The sequence below is a fragment of the Macaca mulatta genome, chromosome 3 (genome assembly GCF_049350105.2).
Source record: "Macaca mulatta isolate MMU2019108-1 chromosome 3, T2T-MMU8v2.0, whole genome shotgun sequence".
In the NCBI taxonomy this organism is placed as follows: Eukaryota; Metazoa; Chordata; class Mammalia; order Primates; family Cercopithecidae; genus Macaca; species Macaca mulatta.
The window spans coordinates 14666829-14688508 of record NC_133408.1 but is presented as its reverse complement, the minus strand read 5'-3'; the positions used below and the strand labels follow the sequence as shown (position 1 = coordinate 14688508).

At 35.1% G+C, this 21680-nt stretch overlaps 1 protein-coding gene across 27 annotated transcripts in view; it reads right to left on the bottom strand.

Annotated features, from left to right (window-relative positions):
* Window positions 1–21680, bottom strand: part of SYNJ1 (synaptojanin 1) — a 104069-nt gene that overhangs the window by 46450 nt on the left and 35939 nt on the right. For 16 of the 27 annotated variants that reach the window (XM_028845360.2, XM_077995823.1, XM_077995822.1 and 13 more), the window contains 8 exons: window positions 21415–21640; window positions 20281–20364; window positions 14367–14428; window positions 13039–13135; window positions 11816–11985; window positions 10111–10192; window positions 7685–7837; window positions 4828–4993 (listed from right to left, as the gene is read on the bottom strand). In XM_028845360.2, coding sequence (XP_028701193.2) covers window positions 4828–4993; window positions 7685–7837; window positions 10111–10192; window positions 11816–11985; window positions 13039–13135; window positions 14367–14428; window positions 20281–20364; window positions 21415–21640 — 1040 coding nt within the window. Of the gene's footprint in view, window positions 1–2503; window positions 2528–4827; window positions 4994–7684; window positions 7838–10110; window positions 10193–11815; window positions 11986–13038; window positions 13136–14366; window positions 14429–20280; window positions 20365–21414; window positions 21641–21680 lie in introns of all 27 variants that reach the window. The other 11 variants (XM_028845369.2, XM_028845359.2, XM_028845371.2 and 8 more) reach the window with 3 other exon arrangements.

Genomic DNA, 21680 nt, shown 5'->3' with positions numbered 1-21680 from the left:
CATAAAGAATTATTGCAGCAACATGCAGAACAAATAGTTCTGTTTCAATGAAATGGTACATTAATGTACAAATACTAGGAAGATAGCAATTAACTTTCTACATCTTTCATTAACAGTCTGGCAAAAATATAAATTTTATTTTTCTCCAAACAAAACCATTTAAGAACATTTACATTTAAGATTGTAGCTACTGACAGGCAGCTTGATGAATAATGGCTCCTTGACAAAAATGCAAGATGATATTTCTGAAAATGAAATCACTACTAAATGCTTCCCATCTCACTCACAGTGGAAGCCAAAGTGCTTAAACAATGGTCCACAAATCCCTAAACAATTTGTTTTGTTTTTCCACCCTCATCTTCCACTCTCCCTGGTGCACTCTGCACGGGCCCTCCTGCTGTTTCAAAAACATACGAGGCCTGCTTCTACCACAGGGCCTTTGCACTGGCTGTGCCCACACCCTGCAACACTCTTCCTGTACATCCTTCAAGTTTTTACTTTCCAATGAGGCCTTCTCTGACCACTTTATGCACTCTGCCCTTAACTTTCCATTATCCCCTCCCTGCTTTATTTTTCTCTATCGCATTTATTACATTTATAAACTATGTATTTTATTTATTTATCCTGTAACTTTCTCCCCTCGTGAGAATGGAAAATCCATGAGGGCAGACACGTTAGTCTGTTTTCTTTATGGCAATACTCCTAGTAACTAAAAGACTACCTGGTACACAGTAAGTGCTCAATAAATAATTGTTAAATGAATGAATGTTCAGTACATTTTGAATCCTCAATCTCTTTTTTTTTTTTTTTTTTGTCTACAACTCATCTTTTTTCCCTTTCTAAACCACATTCTATCTTGGTTAAATTCGCAGCATAGAACGTTAAAAGCACCTCAACCTAAAAACAGAATCTGTACTTCACTGGCAGCTAACTGGTAACAGGAAAAGGACATCAAAACTATTTTCACCTTTTACCACATGATCTTATTTTATTATGATATTATGATACCAAGATATAGCAGTCTATGAGAGGAAATGAGAGTAAAAAATGCAAGTAACATCTTAGTATTCTTGTAAAGATAATTTTGACCTGTGGAACTGCTGATTTAGATAAGTATATCGCCATTGTTTCCAGGGGCAGATATGCAGATTGCTCACCATCTAGCTGTTTGCTTTGACAGCTTGTATAGAGGTGTCTGGGTGGTAATGAAAGCAGATTACTTGTCTGGCCTGTTAGTATGGTTAATTCAAAGCTGACTGTACCTAGATAAAAATAATTCTCTACGATTACGGTTTATCATTGCTCTTTAAAATTGAAGTCACTACTTGTTGTTACCAATGCAAACATAGCTTCTACAATCTATTCTATATCAACACACAGGTTCTATAATAATTACATGGCTTAAAATATTCAGCAAGACAATGAACTGTGTGAACAAAAATGTGCTGCCTCACTATGAACTAATAAAGTCAAGTCAGTTTTTAAATGAAATAAAAAGGTAAAAAATAGTCCTAGTTTACTCTTAACTGGTGGCACCTTAATGTGCTTAAAGAAACAGTGAGTCAAAAAAATAAAATAAAAAATTTTAAAGAAGAAACGAGTCTATGCTCAAACAACAGATGTCCATCCCTAAATACCATACCATTTCAGAAAATGGTGTTCATTATGTAAGTTAAAAATATATCCAGGTGCTCCCTTCCTCTACCCTTCTCAAGAAAATAATCAACAGTTTCTCAAAACATTCAGAACAATAACTAAGCCAAACAACTCTTAAGGGATAGCAAATCCTTTTCAACTAAATTTCTGGCAAGAGTTAAGCTTTCATTCCTTTTGCCACAGATTCATGTTTAAAGACAAGATCATAAACCTTGCCCAGAGAATGAAGACATGAGATTCCTAGGAATAAATAGGCAAGAAAAATAAAAAATAATCTTTAGGTCTTACACACTTAACTATTCTTTGTTAGAAATCTTGGCACTTTTTAAAATTAAGAGATTTCAGATCATATTTTAGTGCATGTCTATAGTTTCGAAACTATTTCATTCACAATAAGGAAATGCAACAATGCCTTCTTAAATATTATGTGTGAGAAACACTGTTGAGTAGTCATAAATATCACAGATGGCACTCAGAAATTAATTCAACGTAGTTACTTCTGGATTTTTTTCCATCAGCCTGTTAAGAGTAAGGCATAACACTAATAATATTTGTTCAATGAAATGTAAAGTGAAATTAAAACTAGCTGAATTATCTTCAACTGGAATTAAGCAATTGCTACAGGAAGACAAAAGCACTGCACATTTTCTTCAGAATAAAGTACTTAATTTTCTCAAGCTTGAAATTCTTTTCTCAGATTAAAACAAGATATCAATTTATCCTGTTAGAATCTGATGGCAAAATGAGAAAGCTTCCAATTATATGGCTTTATTTGTTTACAATATCAACTTCAGAAAAAAATGAGAAAAAATTGCTTTTATTTATAGATTGATTTTCTATACTGTACCTGACTGTAATGTCTGTTCAGAAACTATGGATGCATCAAGAAGAAAACAAAGAATCATTAGTAAAAACAAGTTACAATTAAAATGTAGAGTATAGTGACAAAACATTTTAAGAAGACCTCACTTTTTTATTTTAAGTCAATTTGATGACTTTATTTTTTCTGATAGCTATAGAACACCAAAGGTTACAAATAAACGATAATGACGGATACAAACCTTCTGCACCTAAGAAAAATCCTGCAGTGACTCAGTGATGTCCACCATTTCACCATCAGGAGCTCCTAGGCCTGCTCTTCTGGCTGCTCCTGTGTCTATGTTATGCATGCATATGTACATGTATGAGAATATTATGAATATAAATATGAAAACCTAAGAAGATGGAGGATGTTGAAGATATGGAAGATACTGCCCTAATATACAACTTTTAGTATTCTTTCTGGGACTTAGCAGTTGATAAGTACAATCACTTCAGCTATAACAAGAAAAACACATTCTAAAAACATCACCATGCTATGCAAACTTTGCAAATTCCCACAACCACAGAGCTCATGGAAAAATGGGGTAAGGGGTACCACATTCAAAAACTTCAACAGTGACACAGCAAAAAAGACAGGAACCTCATAAAAATAGTAGCAAGACATTACACATGTTAAATGGTTATGAAATACATGAATATAACCATTAATAAGGCACTTCATCTTGAATGAAGTTGGCTTGTAGAAATGGGCATCAGACAGAGTGCAGCTTGTAATGTGAATAATGGAAAAAGGGATATCTGAAATTAGATGAAACGTTGAAAGAACAGATGTGAATAAGTATGGCTCATAACACACGTAGTGAACTGAGGCGGGGAAGATGTTTGAGGTGTGTGTGCATATGTGTATGTGTGTTTTATATGTTATATATATTTCTAGCCATCTTAGTTCTGCTGGGTGCACTTTTCTGCATTTACCCAGTGTTGCTTGCCAGCAAAATCACTCATAAGCTCAAGCAAAATTGACCTTATGCTCAAACAGTTCCCTAATATATCACATTGGAACAAATTCCATTCTCAAAACAAGCATTACAGCAGAACTGACTGTACTTTTTTTAAAGGTATTATTTTACTTATAGTAAAATGTGAAGGCAACTAAAAACACTAATGCTGAAGTTTGGGTATTACATAGGTCCCTTGTTTCTCCTCTTCTTTCCTTCAACCACTTACTTTCAATTGTTGCTTATTAATGCCTCCACATCAATGTAGGCACAGGTGGAAAGAGATGACAAAACACAAATCAGTCAAGTCTCTACTTTTGGAAGCCAGGAAGAAAGCCTGAAGTTGAAAGTAGTAGCTAAGATCAGATGCTTTTTGGAGTTTTAGTAGGTCTAAGTTCCCCAGCCCAGTTATAGGTCCCTGTGGGGCTGTCTGTAATTAACTACCTTTAGGCACCATGCAGAATTCTGAAAGAATCCATAACCTATTTGACCAAGTAATTACCCAAGAATACGTTACTTGATGCAGAAACAATTTTCTCCCACTTGAACAGGGAACATTAACAAGTTTGGTTTAGGGCTAACAGAAAAAAATTTGTTTTTCAGAGTGCTAAAAAGTAAAAATGGAAAAAAATTATTGTGTCAATTATACCTCAATACATTTTAGAGAAAGAAAAAGCACGTCTAATCTATTAAGTTCTACAATGAATGCTGAGTTTTCCCATCATGCTACTTTTATGTGCTCACTGATAGGAGAAGCTTTTTTTAAATAAAAGACACAATGGAAGGTGAAAACCGATTCTGAAGGTCATATATTTATTTCAAATATTAAAATTGGTAATAGCAGTTAGTGCCCAATAATTAGCACTACTTTAAATTATTAATATGATTTAATGCTTATTTGAACAATAGCAATTAAAAGTTAAGACCAAGTTACAGAAACTTTTGGGGTAGTGATTTAAAAAATAACCAATATAGGCATTAGTTTTTCCAGTAAAGCATTTTTCTGCATAATTAGGCTATTAAATGCTCTATTAAAAGTACCAGCTGAATATTCTATGAAATACTGCCTTGTACAAAGTTAACAATGCTTAATTATTTACCCTCTCAATCATAATCTATAGAAGAAACCATGCATGGGCCTCAGTTTACAGCTTAGTAATACCACTGATTATACAAACATTTTAAAATAGACAAACTTCCTTTGGAGAATGTAATTTTAAAAAATTACCTTTATAGAAATCCCTTCGAAAACTATTTTAACCAACTAAAAATTGTTTGTGTAAATAAGTTTACATTTACCTCTTGGACTTTTAGGAATGTAAATAACAAATAAAATATAAAGTGCACATACCACGCAAACTTCCAGTAGTTAAAAGTGCTCGAGCTTTGTCAGCTAAATCACTATTCAGAGTATTTCCCAGCAGCAAAACATCAATGGCCTCTTGCTTGGAGCTGTCAAAGAAGTTATTCTGAATTGTCCGGGTGACAGACCGAGCACCATCTTTTAACTTTCCAGCCTGTTGAGAAAGAAAGGAGTGCAGATTTTCATTTTAAATATTACTGATTTTACTCAGTAGGTATTTTGAAATTTTAAATCAGTTTTATATGATTTGAATATGAAAAAGGAGCTAATCGTTCTATTTTGAATATATAGTCATGACAATTAAAATGCCTCCAACATGTCACTGTTTCCTTTCTTCTTTTGGATTAAAGCTCTGCACAAAGAAATGAAAAAGCTCGGTGCTACAACCTCATCCAGTAATGACATCTAGAGCAATAAATGTTTAAAATTGCTTATTACAAAGGAAATAAACTGAAGTGAACTTATTTAAAACAAGACAATTCCTTCTTACAAGGTAATTTGTAAACTTGGGGATAAAATGGGTAAGGAGAAATGGGAGATAAAAGAAGATACACTGAGCTTAACTGCCCCTAGAAAAACTTCAAATTACTTTGGTAGTAGAAAAAGAAAACGGAAATTGCTCCCAAATAGCTTACATTAGTTAAAATTAAAACTAAACCTAAGAATGAAGGTCTAGTCTCAAAAGAAATTTACAAGTACAGTTCACAAAAGAATATTACATGTAAACTACAATTTGTATATTTTGAGTCATTTTATTGCCTATGCAAAAATACATCATAAGAAACTTATTCCTATAGTGAGAGTTGATTATAACTTTTAATGAATATATATTTTACTTAGGCATATCAGTTACCATAAGGATTTATTGTGATCTTACAGATTTTGATGACTGTCAAAACAAAAAACTTGCACCTTTTAGGAAATAACTTTAGTTTGCAATATGTAATTTTTACTCTTTAAAGAAATAACAGTAACTCTAGGCTTCTTTTTAGAATAAAGAGCCAAGTTTCTTAAATGCCACTAAATGAAGAACCAGTTTTCTTCAATGCCGTTAAATGAATGCTACTATATTTAATAAGCAATTAATGTTTGGCATTAAATGTTATTTCCTTCTATATAATAACATATACAAATGACATTATTTGAAAAGACACTCACCATTCACATTATCAGGCAATTAATCAAAAGGAACCCAGAGAAAGGAAAAGAAAGAGCAGTTCAGATGTTAGATTTTAGTTCAATTCAGACTAGCATATTTAATGTATAAAATTTTATATCTGTATATGTTAGAGATAAAAGACCACTGAAAATATATGTAACCTCTGTACATACATTGTAGTACATACATTGTAGTCACTGCAGAAATAAAAAGGTAGAAGAATATAAAAGAATATTTTAAGCAATAGTTTGAGAATCAGCTTTTAATAGCAAGAATTATGTTCTTTATTTAAAAGGAATAAATCAAAGTTTAACAATTTCATGTTTACAAAAATAGGGACCACTTAAGAAGTAAATATTTGTAAAAGTCAATACAAATTATTTCTATGAGTTGAACAAAAGAAACTTTGCAGGTAAGGCCAATACCTCTGGGCAGAGGCATGACGTATTATGAGACACAGGAGAGGAAGACTTGGAAATTAAAAGAAGACTTGGAGATCATGAATGGTCTTTAAAGAATTTCAGCTGCTATATGGAAGAAGCTGAACGAGAACTATAAAAGTGATAAATGTTCTCATTTCTATTCTTGAAATAATTTGAGGAACTGTGGAGAATTAGAAAGTTGATAAATTCAAGTGAGGCCAGGATCCTTAAAAAGTTAAACAATGTTTAAGAATATAAAATAATGAAAATTATCTCAAGTATTGTTCTAAACTCCCTCAATAAGGGCCAAATACTTGAGAAGAAAGTAGTGTGTAGATATTGCCAGGAAATAAAAAGTAATGATGAAACAGACAATTATAATTAAGTCCGTTCTTTTTTTTTCGGAACAGAGTCTCACTCTGTCACACAGGCTGGATGGAGTGCAGTGGCGTGATCTTGGCTCACTGCAACCTCCACCTCCTAGGATTCTCATGCCTCAAAACTCCCGAGGAGCTGGGATTTCAGGTATGCACCACCATGCCCAGCTAGTATTTTGTATTTTCAGTAGAGATGGTGTTTCGCTATGTTGGCCAGGCTAGTCTAGAACTCCTGGCCTCAAGTGATCCACCTGCCTCAGCCTCCCAAAGTGCTGGGATTATAGGCATGAGCCACCACACCTGGCCCATATCTCACACATCGTTGGCACATCTTGATAGCCACACTTCCCAAGGTAAGATAAGTAAAGATCAATTATGCCCTAATGTTGGGTTCATAGTAAGCACTGTATAAACTGCTGATTTGACTTATTTGTCCCAGTGGCATACGTCACACATCTATTAACTGTACGCACTGTGTCAAGTGAAGGGAACATAAAGCCAAATAAGAGAGAACCCTTTATTAAGAGGTTTATGGTTTTAAAAATCATATTTGTAATCAAAACAAACAATACAAAAAGTAAAACAGATATACAAGGGAAAATCATGAAAAAAAGAGCAATATATATCATCTTAGTGGACTGTCACTAAATGACTAGATATGTCATATATACATACTTCCCAAACTTAGGGAAATATCTATCTTCCATTTATTCACTAGTATCCACTGTGAAAGGAAGTATCAAAGAAGGCATAAAAGTACATTAAACAGAATTCTAAGACACATCTATTAATTTAAACCATCTATTAATTTTAAAAGGCCATTTAAAAGCTTTATGAAGAGAGGAAAAAGAGGATATTCTGTAATGTTAAGATAGATCTAGATCTACCTTCGCTTTCCCTTCAAGAGCTCCAGTTCCTGCATATATCTTACTGATTGAATCACCATTCACAGACCACATTGACCGAAAAACTTCTTGAAAGCGAGTCACCAACTGAGGCTTTTCAGCTAAACCAAGAGCTTCCAACTGTTTAGCTAGCATCTAAAACAGCAAAAGAGAAATTTTTATAAGTACATTAATGTATTAATTGTAATATGGCTTTTAAGAACTACCAGAATCAAACCAAAAATTTATCGTTATAGCACTATTTGGGACTAGATTCTGAAAGCATAACAGTTTACTAGGCTGAGTTATTTCCCATCATTTCAATTTTTAAAACAAATACTGTATCAATGAAAACTACAAGTATTGATAAAGGCTTCTTTCTGGTTAAATGGCAAAATTTATCTTATTAAAGTATCCCTATAAATCAGAGTTGTTTACCTTGCCCACCTAAAAGAATTCATCCATCAACAGTCTGCATTAGAACTGAGAAAAATGTTTACTTAGTTTACCTAAATAACTAGGTCTCTTTAATTTTTGGTTTGGCTTTATAAGTAATTAAGGTAGGTAAAAAAAATATGGAAAAAAAGGAGTTGCTCTTAAATTGTCACAAAATAAAGAAAATAAGTAAAACCTCTGAATAAAGTCATGACAGCTTTTTATGCATAAAATCCTCATTGGTAATATATATAAGGAAGAACTAGGGGGAATAGCATGCAAGAAATTCAAGGATCTCTCAGCTTTCACAAGTCCCTATCACATATAACAATAAAAGTGTTCCAAAAAGTTACTGATCTTTATATGTATGAATTCTAGCCTAGAGTCAATGTTCAATCTTCATCCAATCTGTTTATCTGGAATCTAGTCATATTCTATATCTTGCATTTTCACTTAACTCTTTCCAATTTATGTTTTATTTTATCATGTAAGTATGGTGATTATCCATAATTATAGAGAACCAAAAGCTAAAATAAAATTTTTTTAAAACCTTAAACTGGGTTCATTTAATTACCTAGAGACTTACACCAGAGCTGTTCTTTGCTAGCATGGAGAATAAAACAAAATAAGCTCCAGGTCCTCCTTTATCATTTAAATCTTTCTCTCTTCAAGGAACTGGGCAAAACTGATCTTACTCCTCTACTAGTTTGGCTTTGTCTATCTTAGTGGCAAACTTTGTAAACTGTCAACCGTTTGCTATCCTAAGGAGTTTTCTAATTCCTAACTATCAACAGTGGAGAATCAGCTAAGTCAGATCCTGAAAACTAACATCTGTTATAATTTTGATGAAGATATCCAAGTCTTTCAATAAGCTTATTATCAGAATCCATGAACATTTATTCAGCCACTTAAAACCAGAACTTGAAACAAATCCAAGCCAAGATAAGATAAACTCTTATCTAAATGACCAACATGCTTGCTTTCATTTTCTTGTTTCTGTCAAATTTTCTAAATAAATTACAAATAAACCTCAAAAACATATTTGAAAAAATCCAAACAGTAAAATTTATTTAGTTACATGAAAAATATATTCTATAATAGAGAATTTTATACACTGTACTTTCATTTTTGAGATAAAGAACCTCAGCTGCAAAGTAACTAATTAACCAATATTCAGGTCAAATTTAAGATCATTAACTAGAGGAAATAAGAACATGTAACTTCCTATTGCTGTTTTTTTCCATAGCATTTGAGAACTACGTTAAGTTCTGATGGAACTAAACGAAGTTTAGCCACAGCCTTATAACCCTAACTTGCAGAATAGGGAAGACTTAGAAAGCTCAGCATTGCTAAACAGTTTGTCAAATAGTTGAGACTATGTTTATATTAGGCTGAATCTGATGGATAAGTAGTAAAGAAAAAAAAAAAGGTTGCAAACAGAGACCTTATCACAGAAGTTGAATCACATTCATTTTCATTCTAACTGGCATTTTCATCTGATCCTGTTTTTTATAACTACTAATTTGAAAACACCAAACGAACTGGATTGGGTTACAAATTGTCAAAAATATAGTCCTATATAATTGTATATGTGAAAATAGACCCTTCTTATCCTAAAATAGATTGTTAAAAGATAACACAGAGAATAAAAGGCCAAATACACACATATACCCACACCCACACACACACGTATATATTTCCTCCAAAAAGACAGGGAAAAAATTGTTGAAATACTATAAACAGCAGATTTTAAAAGGGAGAATAAGGAACAACAGAAGTAGATAGACAGCTACCTAAAGAGAATATGAAGATCAGGTAAAGGAAATATTTAAATCAAAACAAAGTTTGGCCAAAAAAGAGACAGAGACTAGAAGTACAAAATGAAGCATACCATTACATATATTTTCTGAAAAGTAATAAGAAACCTAAGTATTACAAAACCACTTAAAGAGGCAGATGATACAAGGCACATACATTTTAATTTATTTTTTTACCTCTAAGCCAAGAAATGCCTGCACACTATTTGTTCTATCAAGACAATCCAAGCAGTTTGTTCGAACTGTACCACTCTGGCATCTGTAACCAATAAAGTTAAATATCTAGTTTGGAACAAAAATAAAACTAAAACAAACAGCAAATAATTGAGGTAATTAAAATGTAGCACCCACCTTCCCTCTCCAGCTTTTTACTATTACAGTATTCAAATATACAAAAAAAAAATTATACTGTGAACATCCATATACCCACCATTTAAATTTGACAACTGTTAACATTTTGTCACATATTCTTCATTACATTATCTATCACACACTTACTTTTAATTAGGCCAACAATTAGAAACTAAATATACATTCAGGTTTATGCTCTTACAGTTCTTTGCACATAAAAGAAAAATATTTATGGAACAAAATTTTTTTTAAACCTAAGATCTGTTATCTCTAATGACTGTGTCTACAGCATTGATGCTAAATAAAATATAAATTGAAAAATTAAAAATTTGAGCTTTCTGCACTTAAGTTTCCCTTAACCGATATTCTGAACTCTTTTAACATTTACTTGGCCGGGCGCGGTGGCTCATGTCTGTAATCCCTGCACTTTGGGAGGCCGAAACGGGCGGATCACGAGGTCAGGAGATCGAGACCATCCTGGCTAACACGGTGAAACCCCGTCTCTACTAAAAAATACAAAAAACTAGCCGGGCGCGGTGGCGGGCGCCTGTAGTCCGGGCTACTCAGGAGGCTGAGGCAGGAGAATGGTGTAAACCTGGGAGGCGGAGCTTGCAGTGAGCCGAGATTGCGCCACTGCACTCCAGCCTGGGCGACAGAGCGAGACTCCGTCTCAAAAAAAAAAAAATTTACTTTTCTCCCCTATTTCACATACGAAAACTGAAATTTAAATTATACTAAAGCAGACAGTAAACAATGTCTTTCACTTCTATTTGCATTTAATAGTCTTTACTGGCATCAAGAAATATTAAAACATAAGTTTTAAAAGAGAAGCAAAACAGTTTCATATATAGTAACATGAAGTATGAAGCCAGACAAATCCCAGTTCTAACACTTGTTAATTATGAGACTTGCAGCAGATGGGAATGGACATAACAATAGAGTCTATCCCTATAATTGTTATTGATACATGTTAAGACTTAAGTACACTGCCTGCTCCATAAAATGCGCTCACTAATGTAACCTCTTATTATTATTTGATGAATTCTAAAGAAAGAAAAACAAGTTTAAAATCAAGTATAGGATGGGTGAGATGGCTCATGCCTGTAATCCTAGCACTTTGGGAGGCTGAGGCAGGTGGATCACTTGAGCCCAGGAGTTTGAGCCCAGCCTGGGCAATACAGGGAGACCCCGTCTCTACCAAAAAAAAAAAAAAAAAAAAAAAAGCCAGGCGTGGTGGCACACACCTGTAGTCCCAGCTACTCAGGAGGCTGAGGTGAGAGGATCTCCTGAAACCAGAAAGCAGAGGCTGCAGGGAGATGAGACTGCACCACTGCACACCAGTCTGGCAACAAAGTGAGGTCCTATTTCGAAATAATAAAAATAAAACAAAAAATTTAAAAGATATTTTATTTGATTATAAACTTTAATTTTAAAAAGAAAATTTAAGAGTTCAACGTTAAGAATAATTTTTAATTATAGCAATGTTCCAATTCAAAGAACAGAGAAACAGGGAGAAACAGGGGAGTCAAACCTTTGAACTTCACTTCCATTGAAATAAAAAAATCCATAATCTAGAAACTTCTGGACTTGAGGTTTAAGGACACTGTGTAATTTTTCTGCCTTTCCTCCCTTAACCATTTGATGATAGTCAAAATTCACCATCTGGATATCAGCAGCATGTTCAGAAGCTTTCAAATGACTCTGAAAGTAAAAAGGCAAATATTCATCTAAATGAAAGTAAAAAGGCAAATATTCATTTAAATATTCATCACATTTCATTGACACTGGCAATAAATCTTTTCCCTGAAGTCTCACATACTATCCCTCAGAGATAAGGTGACATAATTAACATCAGGGTACTTAAATAATATTCTCACCTGGTTTAGGAAATAAAAAATTATTTCCAATTGCCAGCATTTTATTTTTACAACACAAATTTAATAACTATTTATACCTATTATAGAATCTCAAAATTATCTAAGACAAAGCCTATCAATGACTGAAAGATTCATATTTTATAACTTCACTCAATACATACAAATGTTTTTAAATTTTACCATAAAGTCACTCTGTAAAGTATAATCTGTTTATTAACAATATTTCACAAGATTAAAATAACAGCTATATAATTAGGATGCTTCTGGACTTAGGAGATTGAACTTTAGAAAATGTTTTTTAACTATCTTAAGTTTATAATCATATGTAACACCATAATTTATACTAATTCATTATTAATTCAGTAAGTGCTTAATAAAATATTTTTTCTTTAGAAGTCAGGCAATTTGGGGGTTCCTTTCGACATGAAATTCTCAAGTTTTCCCTCATCAATGCAAGAAGGTATAGTGTTGCATGTATATAAATGCATTATTCACAATTCCATAGGTTAAAAACAATGACTATGGTTCTAGGAAGCAGGCAAAGCAATCAACAGATGAAGAAGGAAACTGCTATTTCTCTACTAGTGATAGATAAACTTTGGCAAGGAGGGTATTTTTCTGTTTCTCTACAAAGTAAAAAAGCAGATTAGAAAACAGTGTCATTTGCATTGAAAACTTTTCAGAATCCCAGTTTCAGCAACATTAGCCTAAATTGTTTCTTAATAGACCCAAAGAGTTCAAGTTTCCAACAAGTACCCAACCTTTTTCTTGGAAGTAATTTACTTCCTGGAAGAATCTGATTACCATATTATTTTATTTTTTACTACCATTCTAGGTGTCCATGGGGCAGAATGAAATAAGAAATGACCATACTTACCTGGAAAGCTTTACTTAACATATGTTCACCTTCCTTAGATCCAAGCAAATTTACTATTATTTGTTTACCATATAAGTTCTTAAGTGTTCTAAAATGCCTATTTAAGAAAGAAAGGAAATAAGCACATGTCAAATAAGAAGCCTAATTTTTTCAATAAATAAGAATCCATTATTAAATATAACTTATATGGCATTATTTTAAACACAGAATTGGAAAACTGGGTGCAAATTCATTGTACATGGTCTCAAAGCTGAATTTATGAAAACTCATGAATGCAATTTCCTCTCTGACTTATGGGTACTGAGACTCCCATCCCTGCCAGAGCTGTGGAGACATCCAGCTTCTGCCTACTCTGTGAGGCTGGCACCAGACAAGATAGACAACAGTCATAAGCTTGACTGGAAATGCAGTAAGGGCAGATGGCAAAGGGCTGCTGCTCACATGTGAGGACATCACATACTCTGTTGAGGATTCACAGGGACCTCCTTACTAGCTCCAGTCTTCAGAAAAATGGGCCCCAAATACGAGTCTTTTTTCTTTCCAGCTTCTAACCATTCCAGAAGCTACGTAGAGCAATGCCACACAAAGAAATGTAACACAAACCACACCTATAATGTTAAATTTTCAAGAAGGTGCATTTATAAACATGAAACAAAATATACTTTCTTTAACTCAAAATGTCTAAAATATCATTTCAACATGTAATCAATATAAAACAACTACAGTTAACCTTTCAACAACACAGGTTTGAACTGTGCAAGTCCACTTATATATGGATTTTTTCAACCAAACAAGAATCAAAACTACAGTATTCCTGGCATGCAGAACCCATGAATATGAATGATGAACTCATAAGCATGGGTTCCACAGGGTCAACTGTGGGACTTGAGTATGTGCAGATTTTGGTATGTGAGGGTAGAACCAATACTCTGAGTATACCGAACATGATTTTACTAACAAGACACTTTACATTCTTTGTTTTTTTTTAAGGCAGTCTTTGAAATCTTGTGTGCATTTTATACTTGCAGCACATTTCAACTGAGACTAGTCACACATTTCAAGTGCCCAGCAGCTACATGTGGCTAGTGGTTGCTATACTGGACAATGTACCCACAGAGGAAGTTTTAAGGTCAAGAGATTAAGACCCACACTTCCATCACTACCACCCCCAGAAGTCGTAACAGTAGGTGTCACTGTCTTTCAATTAAATTAGGAGTCAGAAGGAATTTTATTTAAAGCCAAAAAAGTTTGAAATAAATCAGTAAATATAAGTAGTCCCACTGCTTAGCAATATCAAAATTTAAAGCAGTATGTAAAAATTGTCTTACCTATCAAAAGCAGGTGCATTGGCCTCAAATCCCCTTGACATACGGACACGATGAGATCCCACCTTAGACAAGAAAAATATATTTAATCAAACCAAAAACCAACATACAGACGAAAGAAATATCACTGTTTACAATATTTAACAATTTCTTTGCTGAACACACAGTTGTTAATCAAATAACTGATTTTCATTCATGATATGCTTTAAAAAAAAAAAAGTTCCAGGGGATTTCCACCCCCCACCTTTATTTTTAAAAAACCAACCTCATCAAAAAAGTAACTAGAAGTTACCTCATTATGAAATATTCATAAACTAATAGGAATTTTTATTGATGAAAACTATTTTTAAAGGTGTTTTCATATATGTTACTTTAAGTTCAAACTACATGCCCTGTGTAACAGACAGTATTACCATTTGGGTAATTAAAAAAACTGAAATACCAACAGGTGAAATAACTCTGAGATCAACATAACTAATTCCAAAAGAGATTCAGATGAGATTTTATGTCTCTGACCTAAATTCCTACTCCTCCAAGCTGCCTACCAGTACAAATGTCTATGTGTTTTTTTCTTCTGCTATGTTGAATACTCTATTCACCTCTCCCTCACCAAAAGTTCCACCAAATTGAGAATATCATTCCTTCCTGGAAAAGCAGACTGTCCAAGTCAACCTTGCCATCACCCAACTATAGTAATTGCACATTTTGCGGAATCAGAAATTTTGGGTTAAGCAAATTAAACAAGATGGAAAATATCTACCTATTGTATATTGTTATAAGTTTTCTTTTCTTACATAGGAGAACAGCAGAGAGATGAGGCATAATTGAGAAAGATACAACATGCCAAGAAGAAATAGATAGGTGAGACCAGTTTATTTCTCTGAACTTCAATTTACACATTTCTCTCTGAGACTTTGGGATGAAGGTTGCCCAATCATAACAAGGACCACTGAGGCGGGCAAAAAAAAGTTGCCCAAAATTCATTCTTGCTAACCTGTGAACAAAGTGCTTTTTTTTTTTTTTTTTTTTTTTTGAGACAGAGTCTCACTCTATTGCTAGGCTAGAGTGCAGTGGTGCCATCTCGGCTCACTGCAACCTCCGCCTCCTGGGTTCAAAGTGATTCTCCTGCCTCAGCCTCCCGAGTGGTTGGGACTACAGGCACGCGCCACCACGCCCGGCTAATTTTTGTATTTTTAGTAAAGACGGGGTTTCACCATGTTGGCCAGGATGGTCTCGATCTCTTGACCTCGTGATCTGCCTGCCTTGGCCTCTCAAAGTGCTGGGATTACAGGCATGAGCCACCGCGCCCCGCCCAAAATGCTTTTAAAGAGGGTGTAAAAGGAGGGTTGTCAAATCAGTCATGCAATTTGACAAGTAAAACCAGAAGATAAACTCTAATATGCTCATCCAAATCCAAAACTGAATTAACAGTACAGTATTATCATTCATTAAGCATTATCCCTCACTGCACTCACTAAGTCAGATAATCTAATGAGTATTCTGATAACCAGGGGATTCTCTCTTTAATTTTTAAATAAGAAATCAATTAGCCTAATGTCACATCTGTGTTTTATTTTATAGTACTTAATAATCTTCATAGAAGTTTAAAATTTGAAAGATGTACGTCCCAGGACATTAAGCATTTTAGACTGCAGAAAACTCAGAAGAAGTTGACACTTTTTCTTTGGAGTAATCCCAGATTAATTGCCTATCACTCTATACAAGTTCAAGACTTAGCATTTTGTTTACTGATTAACATTTATTTTGCATAGTACTGCAATTGTGCATAAGGTGAAAAAAATCCAGTTCTCACGTCTTCCAGGTAATGCCTGTGGTTGTTTTCCATCACTGTTCCCCAACACATATATACATCCAGCTATGTATCACAGCTCTCATAGCAATATACTGGCTAGACTAGATTAGATTTTTGTTTTTGTGTTATTAGAGACAGGGTCTCACTCTGTCAACCAAGCTGGAGTGCAGTGGTGCGATCATAGCCCACTGCAGCCTCAACCTCCTGGGTTCAAGGGATCCTCCCACCTCAGCCTGCTGAGTAGCTGAGGCTACAGGCACATGTCACCATGCCTGGATAATTTTTATTTTTTTATTTTTTTGTAGAACTGGGTGTCTATGTTGCCCAGGATGGTCTTGAACTCCTGGTCTCAAGTAATCCTCCCACCTTGGCCTCCTAGACTAGGTTTTATTACTCAACATTGAAAGAAAAGTTTTACAATAAGAGAGCTGTTGCCAATTGTGATAAAAGTAGCACTCCAGAAAGTGTTAAGGCTTTAAATAACCATAACTTTACCCAATTAAAAAAAAGTTGCAGCCAGGTGTGGTGGCTCATACCTGTAACCCCAGTACTTTGGGAGGCCGAGGCAGGTGGATCACCTGAGGTCAGGAGTTCGAGACCGGCGGATCATCTGAAGTCAGGAGTTCGAGACCAGCCTGACCAACATGGTGAAACCCTGTCTCTACTAAAATACAAAAATTAGCTGGGCATGGTGGCACATGCCTGTAATCCCAGCTACTGGGGATGCTGAGGTAGAAGAATCACTTGAAGCCAGGAGGAGGAGGTTACAGCGAGCCAAGACTGTGCCAATGCACTCCAGCCTGGGAACAAGAGCTAAATTCCATCTCAGCAGGGAAGAAAAAAGTTGCATTAAAGGTATTTTTAAAAATCATTTAATTGTGTGGTATGGAAAACCATTTTCCATCAATATTACTGCTTCATATTCACATATTTCTGAAATTTCAACCAAAAATTGGGCATAGATCTCATAATGTTTACCATTTTTTGACTTATTGATATGGTTTGGATCTGTGTACCCCCCAAATCTCATGCTGAATTGTAATCCTGAGGTTGAAGGTGGGGTCTGGTGGGAGGTGACTGAATCATGGGGGTGGAGTTCTGATGAATGGTTTAGCACTATGCCCCCTTGCACTGTTCTTATGCTAGTGAGTGAGTTCTCAAGAGATCTGGTTGCTTAAAAGTGTGTAGCACCTCCCTCTTATCTTTCTTTTGCTCCTGCTCCCACCATGTGAGACTCCTCGCTCCTGCTTTGCCTTCCGCCATGATCGGAAGCTTCCTGAAGCCTCCCCAGAAGCAGATGCTGCCATTCTTCCTGTACATTCTGCAGAACCATGAGCCAATTAAACCTCTTTCTTCATAAATTACTCAGAATCAGGTATTTCTTTATATCAATGTGAGAATGGCCTAATGAACTGATGTATACTGTAATGTAGTATAATAGTATACTGCGTATTGTAAGTGATAAATGCTAAGGAACTTCAGAGAAAGGAAATAAGTAAAAGGAAAATCACAAGTCAAAGGAAATCATAAGTAAGTTGCCAGTCTAAAAATGTCATCTTACTTTTGTAACACCTTATGACAATTCTTACAATGCCTCAAACAAATTCATCTTGGTATTCACCTTTTCCATAAAAGGCCTGAATGCCCAAATGGCAAGCTCTCTATGAAGCATCATTATATCTTTGAATCTCCCATAGCACCTAGCATAAAATAACATACATGGGAAGAACTCAAGTATTTAACAAAGAGATCTGAGTGGCCACTGAAGGAAAATAATTCTTAATTTTGGAAGTAGAGGATTCCTGCTAGAAAACTGCAAGGCCTGCAGTTGGATAGGCTGAGTAAACCAGATCATAAGGACACAGGTGCCTAGTAAATCTGACAGACATAATATATATCAAAAATAAGAAGACCTGTTGGAGTTAGCAGGAAGCAGGGCCTTGAGGGACAAGACAGAAAACTGTGAGAATCTTCCAGGCTAGAAGAAATTATGAAAACCTTAACTCAGAGGATAGTAGTAGGAATAAAAAGAAAGTCCCACTGCCTAGAAGAATGCTGGGACTAATGGTAACAGGGCTACTTTTCACTTGGTCAGGACTGGCTGCTTCACAGCCATTAGAGTAGGATCTTATAAAACAGAAGTTCTTGACTTTGAGTGGTAGAGAACTTGGTTAAAAATGAGGATTCCTGGCTGGGCATGGTGGCTCATGCCTGTAATCCCAGTGCTTTGGGAGGCCGAGGTAGGTGGATCACCTGAGGTCAGGAGTGCGAGACCAGTCTGGTCAATATGATGAAACCCCATTTCTATTAAAAATACAAAAATAAGGCAGGTGTGGTGGCACGCGCCTAATAGTCCCAGCTCTCAGGAGGCTGAGGCAGGAGAATTGCTTGACCCTGGGAAGCGGAGGTTGCAGTAAGCCGAGATCGCACCACTGCACTTCAGCCTGGGCAACAGAGCATCTCTCTGTCACCCAAAAAAAAAAAAAAATCCATAATTTTCCACCTATCACGACATAACATTAGCAAACAGACTGTATAGGAAGGCTGCAGCACACAGGAGAAGGAAGGAACAAGGAAGTCCCACTCAAGGAAGATCCTTCAGTGTAACTACTCAGGACCCAACCTTATTGGATCATCAAAACACTGTAATTCAGAACTTCTTATTAAAATAACACAAGCCAGGTACAGTGGCTCAGGCCTGTAATCCTAGCATTCTGGGAGGCCAAGGCAGGAGAACTGTTTGCCCAGGAGTTCAAGACCATCCTGGGCAACATGGTGGGACTCTGTCTCTACAAAAAATAGTGATATGTGCCTGTAGTCCCAGCTACCTGGTAGGCTGAGGTGGGAGGATCACTTGAGCCTGGGAGATCAAGGCTGCAGTGATCCGTGATTGCACCAGTACACTCAAGCCTGGGTGGCAGAGTGGGACCCTGTCTCAAATAAATAAATATATAAATAAATGTAAATAAAATAACACGAAAACAGTGTAACACAGGGCTCATAAACTGGTTATTAGAATCTCTAACACTAGCCTGTCCCTAAAACAAAAGCATTCACCTTGCATCACATCAGGGTTTCAGCAATGTTCTTAAAGCAAATATTCCAAACACCCATTGTTGATCATGAAAGCTTAGGAGAAGTGGGGTTCTGTTGGCATTCTCTCCTAAGGGAAATTTGGGGAAAGATATATCTATTTAAGTTATCCCTACAAAGATAAAACAAGTCAAATCGTCTTGACAAGAATTCAAGAATTTTTGCATAGCAGTACAAGGGTTAATCCTTGTTAACTCTTAGACTGTCTTAAATAAAATGTTACTAAAAAGGTTCAAGTGGTCTGTAATATTTCTCTGCAATAACCAGTCTACAACATAAGAGATCCAGCAGTCAAATAAAAGAAGCAAGAATTTTTTTTCTTTCCCTTTTCTCAATGCTATAGGCTGAAGCACCAAACTTACTAGACTATACATACTTAGATCCTAAAGTAAATATGATATACTTTAAGGACTAATAAATTTTGAATAAAAATAAAATGTCAACAATAGTTAACCCTTACATGGTGCTGACTGGTGGCCAGGTGCTATTCTAAGTGCTTTTTATTTAATCCTTACAACAACCCTATAAAGTAGGTACTATTAATATTCCCATTATACAGATAAGGAACTGAGACACAAAACGGTTAAATTATTTGCCCAAGATCACACAGCTAGTAGTGGTACAGTAAGGATCTCAATTAAGAAGTCTGGTTCCCAAGGCTTTGTTTTATCTACTACATTCTTCTGTCTAAAGAGATTAAATCATTATATACTAAGATAAGAAGGTAATAAACATGGAATCACATTGAAAATCAATACACTATAAAGACCTCAAAATTTTTAACACTAAATACAGCAGCTGAATTTCAGTGGCTATTTGAAAGAACATTAAAAGAAAAAATATCTAAGATAATTCCAGAAACTCTGTACTCAGATCCTTATTTGTAAATCCAGTTAACATTATTAGATAGAATAATGGAACTATCAATGAATTAATTAATAAAATATCCAGAAAGTTTAGAAAATACGAAAATTTTCAAAAAATAAAAATAACTTAATGTCAAACACATACTTGCAACCCCGGTTGCTCCCAGAACAATGGAACAGATCCTCGGATTTGTATGAAGGAAGAAACTGAGTCATCTAAGTATACAACCTACAGAAAAAAAACATAATATGTAAACTATTTCCACAGAAAGGTTGTTACACTTACATTAGAAAACAAATTGACTAAAATCTATTGCATACTAGTTAATTTGTTTTTTTTTTTTTGAGACCGAGTCTTGCTCTGTCGCCCAAGCTGGAGTGCAGTGGCGTGATCTCGGCTCACTGCAACCTCCACCTCCCGGGTTCAAGCAATTCTCCTGTCTCGCCCTCCCGAGTAGCTGGGACTACAGGCGCCCACCACCACACCCGGCTGATTTTTTTAATTTTTAGTAGAGACGGGGTTTCACCATGTTCGCCAGGACGGTCTCAATCTGCTGACCTCATGATCTGCCTGCCTCGGCCTCCCGAAGTGCTAGGATTACAGACATGAGCCACCGCACCAGGCACATACTAGTTATATTTTATAACCTAACTCTCATGTACAATTGTCCAAAACAGGCCACTATACAGGCTTGACTTTTTTTTTCTGTTAGCAATATTAACCAAAAAAACTGGTAAAAACATAAGCATAAGATTCACAATTTTTAAAAATAAATACCTTTTAAATCTTAATATTTTACATACATGTCTTTATATTTCATTTTGTTTAGCTCTTTATAACCTAATTTGAAGATCTCTGTTGGGCTGGGTTCATGGCCTAAATTTATAATCATATAGTTTCATAGCCAAAAAATCATAATTTCTAATTTTTAGGTGGTACATATATTTGCCATTAAGAGCTGGCTTTAATTTAACTTCACAAAAAAAAAACAAGCTGTCCAGCTCTACAACTGAGGATTTTAAAATTCAATACCAAAACACAGAGCATTGACTATATCATGCTGATTAGTGACATCTTGTTACCTAGATGAAGAGCCAGACCAAAATAAGTTTGTTTTAGGGAAGCCTTTTTTAAGGCCCATAAGTAACCAAGAACAATCATAAAACAACATTATAGATGTTAAAATGAGTTCTGAATCAAATAAAAATCTATTATTCTAGTATTTTCTGTACCTCTCCTATAATACATTAATTAAGTAATATAAAACACTATATATACCTGTTCTGTTTCTACAAAATTGGCAACATGACCATCATCATTTGTTCCCCGGACATTAAACCTGGTCCCAGCTCGTTCACAGCTTAATCTTGAAATGAGGCAAGCCTTTGCCTGTTTATGAGCAGCATAAATTGTTCTGATTTCTACTCCTCCACACATAAGACGTAATAACCAGTCATCACAATTCACACCATAGTGTTTGAGATGCAAATGCAAAGACTGATTCCTAACAGGAAAAGAAATAAATGATTAGCTTATGGAATACT